Source organism: Ambystoma mexicanum, chromosome 4q (assembly GCF_040938575.1).
Source record: "Ambystoma mexicanum isolate Mex_15411 chromosome 4q, UKY_AmexF1_1, whole genome shotgun sequence".
In the NCBI taxonomy this organism is placed as follows: Eukaryota; Metazoa; Chordata; class Amphibia; order Caudata; family Ambystomatidae; genus Ambystoma; species Ambystoma mexicanum.
The window spans coordinates 1,121,471,053-1,121,481,771 of NC_090928.1; the positions used below are offsets into that span (position 1 = coordinate 1,121,471,053).

General features: G+C 49.4%; 1 protein-coding gene across 3 annotated transcripts in view; it reads left to right on the forward strand.

Annotated features, from left to right (window-relative positions):
• The window catches only part of TMEM63A (transmembrane protein 63A), a 778,572-nt gene extending 768,384 nt beyond the window's left edge, over positions 1-10,188 (forward strand). For 2 of the 3 annotated variants that reach the window (XM_069608696.1, XM_069608695.1), the window contains one exon: positions 9,626-9,926. In XM_069608696.1, the coding sequence (XP_069464797.1) occupies positions 9,626-9,793 (168 nt within the window). In that variant the 3' untranslated portion in view covers positions 9,794-9,926. Of the gene's footprint in view, positions 1-9,625 lie in introns of all 3 variants that reach the window. The other variant, XM_069608694.1, reaches the window with a different exon arrangement.
• Positions 10,189-10,719: the final 531 nt, after the last annotated feature.

Here is a 10,719-nt window from a genome sequence, read left to right on the forward strand (position 1 = left end):
GTAAGCGAAGCGCAGGATGGATTCAAGACCGGTTACTTCACAGGTAAGTGTTCTTGCTTGCTAATGCTGTTCTTGTTCTTCCAGGTTATTAATGGAATCTGGATCTAGGGCTTCAGGATCGGGCCGCCAGAGAAGCAGATGAGCAGGAGCTGGGCACAGTGAGTGTTACGCTGCAGGAGTGCAGAATAACGCAATGCCTGTTCTGCTGTTGGGTGTAGTTTAAATAGCCCAGGTAAAGTAGTTCCAGGCCAAGTAGTTCCAGGCCCAGCCACACCCAAAACACTAGACCGCATGGCTTGGTTCTAAAGAACTGAGCTGTGTAATAGGCCTCCATGTTGGATTAAGATCCAAAACTGGTATTGTTTTATTCCTGATAATGAGCCTGGCCAAAGGCGCCAGGACTGACTCCAAGTATGTTTCTAATGGAGTTGTAAGGCCCTTTGGGCCAGTGTGAAGGGCTTTAGCCCCTCTGCTGTGAGGGGGCTGTTATACCTGAGGGGGTTAGGGGCATGGATCGTGACACATATCGTCTGCAAATGCAATCGTCTTGTGCTCTAGCTCAAATCAATGGCACAAGTCCATTCCGAGTCGCAAAGTCTCGCTAACGGGTTCCAACTATATGGTGTAAAGTAATGGGGGCAAGGGGCACCCTTGTTTAGTTCCCCGTTTTATTGGTACGCTACCTAAGAGGGTCCCATTTACTGATATTCTCATCTTCTGGGAATAATAGTTGGCTTGCACCATACGAAGGAACCCCCACCCCTGCCCCAAATCCCATACATTCCATGGTTCTAAACAGGAAATGCCATTCAGCCCTGTCAAACGCCTTCTGGGAATCTAACGATACCAAGAGCGCTGGTGTGTGAGATATTGCTTTTCCATCTGATGGCATACCCTACGAGTGTTGTCATGAGTCTGCCTTTGTAAGATAAATCCGACTGATCTAACCCTATCAATTCTCGATAAGAGGTCCCCCATTCTGGCAGCTGGGATTTTGGTGTATATTATGAATCGGTGTTAAACAGCTCTATTGGTTACGAGAAACTCGGGGATGACAGGTCTTTAACCGTTTTAGGGAACACCACCAATTTTGCTTCATTGATTGTATCTGTAATCATACCTTTTAGTCTGAAGGAATCAAACAATCTAGTGAGATGTGATACTATAATGTCCCGATACCGTTTGTAAAAACTCAGTTTAGGGGGGAGCCGCCAGGGGGCGCCGAGAGTGTTGACGGGTCTCGGCTGATCTCCTCCCCGGGTGTGGATTTTGATGATTTAGGCCCCCTTAGCCCCTCGGGAGTCGAGGTTGGACCCCCCCATGGTGTGCTTGAGCTCGTGTGCATCGGCGGAGCGTGCCCCCGGTGTTGGTAGGCTCCTGCGTGCCGGAGTACGGCCGTCGTCCAGCAGCGAGCAGTAGCAGAGGGCAAGTCTGCCCGGCTGCGGGAACCGCGTGAGCGCTGGCTGCCTGTCGGAGGGGGAGGGACAGGAGCCTGTGCCGCGGGCCCATCCCCGCCGCGAAGAGCTTTGGCTGGATGGCCGTAGTCCCTGTGAGGGCTTAAAGTGAGACGCCTGGAGCAGCCCCGCTCAGTCCGGCGGCCCTATTTGTTGGAGCGTGGGTGTTGGGTCCTGCTGTGTGCTTGGAGGGACCCGCCGGTCAATCCCAGAGAACTGACCCGCCGGCACGGCAAATCAGGTACGTGCAGCCCGCGACAGTGGTGCCCTCCTGATCCCGAGAGGTCGGTTATCCCCTTCCAGATTGGACTTTTGCTGGGCCGTCGCGGCCCGTAGAGACCTCATCAAAGGCCTGCAGCCCGTCTGAGTATATTGCACCGAGCAGTCCCTCATTGAACACTGCCTGAAGGTCGGACTGTTTGTTGGAGTAGTAGCGGGCTAAGGCTGGGTTGATCGTCCTCCACAACTAGGGGTATTGTTTTGAGAACTCTGGTCTGTTTTTCCGACAGCCCCACCGTGTGTACTGGAAATTTGACCATAGAGGAATCCCTTGGGGGGGCATGGTTTGCCCTGCTATTGCCCCGCATCCACAAGTGGACTCCAGGCACCTAAGTGGTATTGTTGGGAACCCCTGTTTGCCGGTGGCGGGGCTCCAGGGACCGTGTGGCTGAGCTGGCTGCTGTTCACTGCACAGAAGGTATCTAGGGGAAGGCCAGTGACTGTGTGAAATCCGATCTGGATTGGACCGGGCCTGTTGGTTGGTCGTCTCAGGCCTTGGCAGAACACGGGTCTTTGTTTGGGCCCCCTGGAGTGCTGCATGTGGGACTCTTGTTTGAGCTTTTACTGTTAGATCTCAAGGAACGAGCTCGCAAGCGTGGCCCGTTTGATACTGACTCAGAGTGCAAAGAGCTGAGCAGCGATCAGATTGCTGTGAGGTCTTGGTCTCTTGTGAAAAGGTGCAGCAGTGTTTCGGGTGGTGTCTGGGTGGGGATTTCTTGGTGCCTGCCTCTGGAGCGTCTAAGGTGGTCCGCGCCTCCCTGGTTCTTTGATGGACTGAGTACTATCTCTGCAGAAGTATCGGCGTGCCACTGAACAGGTGCCAGAGGGGACCAGTATGCAGTCAGCAGGTCTATCGGAAACAGCGGAGGCTCAGTCAATGAGCCAGAACATGGCTGCCCTGTTGAAGGAGATCTGGGGTTTCAGGGCAGATATTGGCAGGCGGCTGGACTCCCTAGATAAAAAGGTGGATGCTGTCGAGGACCGGGTCCAAGCACTAGAGGCCTATCAGACCTCAGCAGATCTTTTCAAAACCCAGTTTGACATGCACCTGGCTGAGTTGCCGAGGCGAGAGGAGAAGGTCGCTTTTAAGCTTGATGACCTGGAAAATAGGGAACGGCGCCCCAACCTCAGGTTTCTGGGTATTCCGGAGCGGGAGGGGGAGAGCCAGATGGACATTGCAATAAGAGTCAAGTCAATCATAAGTAAAGAGAGAGAATACCAGCGAGCCCACAATTGACAGAGACCACAGAGCGGAAGGTCGTGCGGGAGGGCGAGATCCGTTCTGGTCAAATTTCACTACTACGTAGAGAAATCAAAGATTCTGGAGCTGGCGCGTAGAAAGGGTCCTATTGATTGGGAGGGTGTTAAAATAAAGATCTACCAGGACCTTTCAGCTCTCACCCTCGCTCGCTAGAGATTGTTTGGCCCTCTGACGAAGGAGTTGCAGACAAAGGGAGTGCGATGTAGGTGGGGGCACCCGTTCTCACTTATGTTTGAGTTGGATGGCTATAAGTGCTCCCCAACTACGGAGTCTGAGATTCAGAAAGTGACTAGTGAACTGCTGGGGGCCATGTCATCAGGTCCCAATTTGGAAGCCGGGAAGGAGGGGGAGTTATAAGGAACCCTTGTTCGCTGCAGGTCGGCGCCGCGTTCGGGGGCACAAGAAGTACAGAAAGGTGGCGCCGCCCTCCCCGGAGCAGTCGGCAATGCGGCCTTGATGTGGAGGGTCCTGTTTCAGATCAATGCTTGAGTGCCTTGCGACCACATGGTTGGCTGTCTGGCCGTGTTTAAGAATGTTATGATTTCCCTAGGTTGGGTCTACAGGTCTTTTTGCTTTGTTGATGAGGGGGGGTTCAGGAGTTTGAAGTGCTGGATTGTGATTACATACTAGGGGGGGCCCAGAATTTCAGGTTTCTTTTGACGTAACTCGCCCAGGTGGAGGTGATCCTTGGTGGCCTGGTGGTGCGGCAACTGGATGTCGCAACCGTTCCAGACGCTCAGGGGTAGGTTGGGGGGGGAGCGAATGGGGTTGTTTTGGTGGGGAAGGGTAAGGTGGGTGGATGTTTGAAGTGGGTATTCTTTTTGGGGGTTGGGGCGGGTTGTTTTTTGCACACGGGTCTACCTGGATTAAGGGGTTACACAAGTCATTACTTGGGCTACACATGTGCACTGAGGTCAGGGGGCTGGGCACTCACAACAGTCTCCCTCGTGGAGGCGGTAGAACTCTTTGGCTTTATTATGGGTGATTCTCTACAGCTGGTGTCGGTGGGGTCCTTAAATGTGTGGGGTCTGAACTCTCCGACTAAGAGATCTTTGGTGTTGTGGGAATTTGTTAAACTGAAACTTCATTTTCTCTTCCTACAGGAATCCCATTGGGTCAAGGGGAGGGAGCCTGCATTCAGATTTAGGGCTGTCCGGCAGGTGTTTCAGGCCTCTTATGTGGCGAAAAAGCATGGGGTTGCCCTTTTGATTTCCCCGAATGCTCACTTCTCCCCCAAATCTCACAAAGCTGACCCAGAAGAGCGTTACATCATGGTTAAGGGAGAGGTGAAAGGCCGACTTTTTACTCTTGTGGGTGGTTAGGCCCCGAATGAAGGGAAAGATGTTTTTTGGGAAGGGATGAGGGAGAAAGTTAGAGGATTTGCTGAAGGTGCGTTAATAGTTGGGGGGGACTTTAACATGGTTCTGTGTCCGGACAACGACAGGAGATCCCCTAAACCTTGCCCCGACCTAATATCCCAATTGAAGATGGCGGACTCATTCAATCGGATTAATGGTGAGCTGGGTCTTGTGGATGCGCACCCGCTTGGGCGCAACCACAAATTCCTCTTTACGTATTATTCCAAGGTGCATCAATCCTTCTCTAGGATTGACTATCTTCTGGTGGATTCTGCGATCCGGGACTGCGTATCCAATTTCGGGGTTGAGACTGTCCCATGGTCCGATCACGATCTAGTCCGAGTTAATTTGGGAATCCCTTCCCCTGCCCCGAGTAAGTCGAGGTGGATATGTAATGACTCGTTGCCAATGGATAAGGAGTTGAGGCAGTCCCTACTAGCTTCTATTGAGGAATTCTTTAGTCTTAATGACACGGGGGAGGTGGAGACCAGAGGTGTTTGGGATGCATTTAAAGCCACGATTAGAGGCACTCTGATGGAAATGGGAGCTAGGAGGAAGAGGGAGAGGACGAGGGAGAAATTCAAGTTAAGGGAGCAAATCGCCGCCATCCAGCCGGGGGTAAGTTAAAAACACAGATGGCCCCAGGTCAGTGGGAAGCGCTTCAGAGCCTCAGGGCAAAACTATCCGCCCTTCTTGTAGGTCAGACGGAGAGAAAGCTTGCGTTCCTAAAACAGCGATACATGGAGAGAGGGGAAAAGGCAGACAAGATTCTGGCCTGGAGGCTGCGGGAGCTGCGTAACAGCAGGAGGGTTAATTGGGTCTCCGGGCGGGCGGGGGAGAATATTCTGCAGCATAGCCAAATAGCGGAACAGTTTAGCCAGTATTATGAGGGTCTCTATGCTTCAGAGTATCGTGGGGATGGTACGGAAGTGGACTGGTTCCTGGACTCCCTTCCAATCCCTTGCCTCGCTCGAGAGACCTCGGAATCTCTAGAGCACTCTATCTCGTCTCAGGAAGTAATTGATGCTATCGCATCCCTGAAGAGTGGTACTGCACCAGGAGACGACGGTTTCTCTGTCCGATTTTATAAGACCTTCCGATCCACGCTAGCCCCTTCCTATCTAAGGTGTATAACGCGGCCCTGGACTCTGGCTCCCTCCCCGATACCATGATGTCTGCCCTTATAGTGGTGCTCCCTAAGGAGGGGAAGGATCCCTCGCTTCGTCAGTCTTACAGGCGAGTTCTCTTCTTAACGTAGATGCTGGCAAATAGACTGTCCAAACTCCTCCCCTCTCTAGTCCATGGTGATCAAGTAGGCTTCATCCCCGGACGCCAAGGCTTTGACAACGTAAGGAAAACCCTGGGCCTTATGTATCAGGTGTCTGAGCGGGATTCGGAGGCTTACCTCCTTTCGCTGGACTCTGAAAAGGCCTTCGACCATGTCGAATGGCCCTACATGGGGAAGGTGCTTCGTAAGATGGGCCTGGGTGACAAATTCTGCGGGTGGGTCGCGGCCTTGTACAATGGCCCCTCAGCGTGGGTATTGGTGAATGGCTGTATTTCGGCCGGTATTTCGCTCTCCAGAGGTACTCGTCAGGGGTGCCCTCTCTCCCCCCTTTTGTATGCTCTGGCAATGGAGCCCCTTGCCAATGCGGTCAGAGCTGATAGTGGTGTCTCCGGGGTGCAGTGTGGGTACTGCGAATTCAAACTATCCCTTTTTGCAGATTATATTTTAGCATACCTGACCAGGCTTCACAAATCCCTCCCACACTTGCTAGGCTTGATTCACCTTTTTGGGGTGTTTTCGGGGTTTAGGATTAACAGATCCAAATCGTGTATTATGCCGATGGGCAGGCTGGACCGAGAGATCAGTGGTAGATCAGAGGTACTGGGGATGAAAGTAGAGTGGGAATCAACTAGGTATCTAGGTACCAATATCCCTAGAGATTTAAACAAAAATGTATGAGTTACATTTTCTGCCCCTCCAGGCTAAGATCTTTAGTGATCTGACAAGATGGGCTCCTCTCACTCTCTCTTGGTTTGGGCGAATGGATACGGTTAAAATGGATATTCTCCCCAACTCCTTTATCTCTTCTCGTCCCTTCCTTGCATCGTCCCAGACTCCTTTTTTGAGTCTCTGCAATCTCGCCTTCTTCGATTTGTTTGGAGTGGCAAGTGGGCAAGAGTGAACTATTCCACCTTTCTTCTTGGCCTTCTCCCCTTTCTTCTCCATGGGGTCCCCCGCTCAGTATAGGATCCAGAGGATTCTGAGAGACTGAATCGTGGTCGGACCAGGGGGTAGAAAGAGCTGCGCAACTTTTTCACCATGGCGATTTTATTGAGTTTGGCCAGTTGTCGGAGGTGTTGCGTGAAAGACCACTTTCCATTTTCGAATACCTGCGGTTTAAGGGTATCCTCACCCAGGCTGCTTGGCGGGCTGACTTGACTCGCCCTTTAAACCCCTTTGAAAAAGTTTTTGTGGAGGCTAAGTCCAGGAAGGGATCTCTTTCCAAGATTTACAACGTGCTGGTCATAGCTAACCTGGAGGGTAGACAATCATTGAAGCGTATCTGGGAGGAGAGATTGTGCATAACCCTTGACGATCGCATATGGCAGGGAGTCTTCAAATCAGTTTTTGGGGGAAGTTTATACATAGCAGCTATGGAGCATAATTTCAAGATTCTCCACTCCTGGTGCCGTCCCCCCGTTACCTTATCTAGGATGTTTGCCAAGGTATCTCCAATGTGTCCCAGGGAATGCTCTCTCCGTGGTACTTGGTTCAACATGTGGTGGGATTGTCCGGTCATCCAGGTTTACTGGGCGGAACTGCTTAGTTGGATCAAGAGCAGTCTGGGAACGTGTCCCTCTCTTCACCCCCTGGAGATCCTCCTGGGCACTCCTTTTCCGAAAATGAATCTGTAACCTTCACTAGGGTGACGGAGGCTATGTTAAGAGCTGGAAGAATGGCCTTGGCCCAAAAATGGAAAAGTCCCCATGCCCCCTCTAAGGCGGAGTGGCTCCGCCTTTGACAATTTGTACGTATGAGAAACTGTCGGCCATAATTAACGATAACATGTCTTCTTTTCTGCAGGATCAGACTGTTGTTTTGTTAAGTGCGGAATGCGACGCCCTGAAATTGTAAACGGTTCGGACATGGGGGGGAAGTTTGAAGCTCGGGGAGGGTGGTTAGTACTCTGGCAGTTCTGGGGCCCTAGGACATCGATGATGTGTTGAAAAGTCTCACTATGTATTGTGTCCTAACTCCAATCCTCGTGTACTTTTCGTTCTTTGTAACCTGGGTAGCTCGCGGCGGGGGGGGGGGGTGGATACGGTTAAAATGGATATTCTCCCCAACTCCTTTATCTCTTCTCGTCCCTTCCTTGCATCGTCCCAGACTCCTTTTTTGAGTCTCTGCAATCTCGCCTTCTTCGATTTGTTTGGAGTGGCAAGTGGGCAAGAGTGAACTATTCCACCTTTCTTCTTGCCCTTCTCCCCTTTCTTCTCCATGGGGTCCCCCGCTCAGTATAGGATCCAGAGGATTCTGAGAGACTGAATCGTGGTCGGACCAGGGGGTAGAAAGAGCTGCGCAACTTATGCTTTCACTTATGTTTTGTTTAATACTTGGCTATTGATGCTGGCTGGCAGATTTATTTTTTGATGAAATGTTCAATAAAAACTAAGTGGAAAAAAAAAAACTCAGTTTTACTTTTTGACTCAGACATTCCTTAGTTTTCTTCAGGTAGGGAAATCCCACCTTAGTATAGGGCAAGTTAGGCCTTTTTCCATCCTGACATTTAAGTTAATAAAAGTGTTTATTTTGAAAAGTGAATCTGTTGTGTCCTTCTTCAGGATGCCTTCACGGTACATAGTATTTTCTCACCAGGTCTATGACCTTGTATTTGTTAGTTTTGTGAACATGGGCAGACCTTCTGTTAGTAATATGTTTCACTTGCGGGATGTGTGGGACCGGATTGAGTTTTCTCCTTCGCAGCCAATCCCTACGTGGCATTCTACCCTTTTCCACTTGCAGACCCGGCTTCGTTTAGCAACATCTGATTAGGTCATGCTTCCTTGTACTTTTGCCTGGGAAAGAGCTTCACCTCATGCTTCTAACCAATCGCTGTGCGACTTTACACCATGCTCCACGCTGCTGACCTTGCCAGTGCATTCCTTTGCAATGTCACGAATTGACTGCCTTTTGCTTGTGTGACTATGTCTAATGCTCTGAGGCTATTTTTCGAATAGCCTATGTGTGACCTTTAGTATTGAGGCCTACTAAGCATTAGGGTCCTGTAAAGCATGAATGTGATCACGTATATTTATACATATGTATGTTTCTCAGTTCATCTGCTCTATACTAACGTGTGTGTATGTCTTGGGTTAAGGTTAACTTCTGTTCCTATGTTATTCTGACATCGCCATTCCTTTCATAGCTCATCCATCTATGAATGCATATATATATATATATATATAGAGGTTTTGCTGGTTGCTATCCTTTCCGTGCGACTGCGAGAACTATCCCTACTGCTGGTGTATCATGTGCATAGCCTATTCTATTGTAGCTTGTTTTGTCTACTAAATGTTTGACTCTAGCTCCTATCGCACTTTGCCTTTTGGGTTTACTTACTTGCACCCATCGCTACGTGCATGCCACGTTGACTCTTGGCACATATTTGTGGGCTCATTGTGTTTGCCATCTTTCGGCACACCTACACCTATTATGCATGTATATGTTGCTGTTCTCCATCTTATCTAACGTTGAAGGGATATGGTGGGAATAACAGGATAATCGGCTTGCGGCCTAGGCCTTGGGCCTTTGATGTGTGTTCTGACTGTGCTTCATGAGTTTTCTTAGTTTGGATTTCCTCTTGTGTGTGGGATGTAGGACGTTCATCCCAACACTTATGTTAAATTCTCTCTTAAATAATATGGTACTTAGTCGTTTTTTGATGGAATTTATTTAATCCTTGAAGAAAAAGAATGTTTTTGTGATGAAATTGATTAGAAGGGGCTGTATGTACCCTGAGTTACGTGCATACTAGATTGTGACAGAGTTGTTTGGGATGTATTCATTCACTGCATTATGAGGTTTGATGAGCCAGCAAGCCTAATCTATGTGCACCATGAATAGATGAAATTGTGGGTCTACAAATTACTCTTTGATTGTGCTCCCAATCATATTGTTGATTGTGAGCAAGATGTTGACATGTACACACAGTTTATAGTAGTTTCATAAGAGATAGCAAATAACATATTGGCTTCTGTAATTCCAGGTGTATGTGCCAAAAGCTTTGCTTTCAACAGGACTTGAACCTGAGCCGCCGGAAGTGCCTCTGGACGAGGAAGGTCAGCGATACTACGGAACCATGGAAGAGAGCAACATGCCTGTTACAGACAAAGACACAGTTCATCTGGTAGTAAATGACGACGTTTTCCATTAACAACGTGACTGCAATCCTCGGATCAAACACAAGGAGCAGAACCTGTGCCTGCCCTGCACTCCCTTTCCCTGCAGACTTCAAAAGTCCAATCGTTTTCAGTAAAGGGCCAAAAAGGGAAAGAGGTTCCATCCTTTGGGATTCTCAGGCGCCCTTTGCGAATGGGAGATACAGACACGTCTATCCCTCCTTGGAGCAGTGGAGCACGTTACAAAGTGCGGTTGTGCACAGACCTCAAAGCTGAAGGAGGCGTAAAGTGTTCTGCCACCTGCATTATGAAGATACACGTTGTAGCAAAAGATTTGATACCTATTCAGAGCATTATAATATACTCTACTCCTTATACTTGATAATTTGATACCAGCTATTTTCTGTTAAATAAAAGGACTATGTTTGAAGAGTTGTCACCATGATGGCTTAAGGATACCAAACACAGGTTTATCAACAATGATGCCAGCAGCGGACATATATTTTTGGAGAAGGATCAAAGGATCCTTGCGCAAATAAAAAGCCATGCCAGAGAAAAGGCCAATCGGGCTCAGTTAGTCTGTTAACCTCCTAATCCATGTTTGCACTGAAACACTACATGCGCTCTGATTCTGCTGATGGTGGATTTTGGATATAAAGGTATGAAAAGACTTTCTGCATTTTCATCCCCCATTTACAGATTCCTCCCAGGTCTGCCATTGGTGTCTCCACATACCTGTAGACTCATCGTGTTCATGGGGGCACACCACTGGCAGACCGGCCGGTCATACAACCATGACCAACCTGCTGACAGAACGTTCATGACCATGCAGTCTTACCAGGGAGATCCTGCGGCACCCCATACAGGGGGCAGCCCCGTGGGTCAATGATTTGTGAGGCCATGTTTAGCATTGCAAACGATTTTCTAAGGCCGGTGTGAGGGTTGTCTTTGGAGGGTGGTG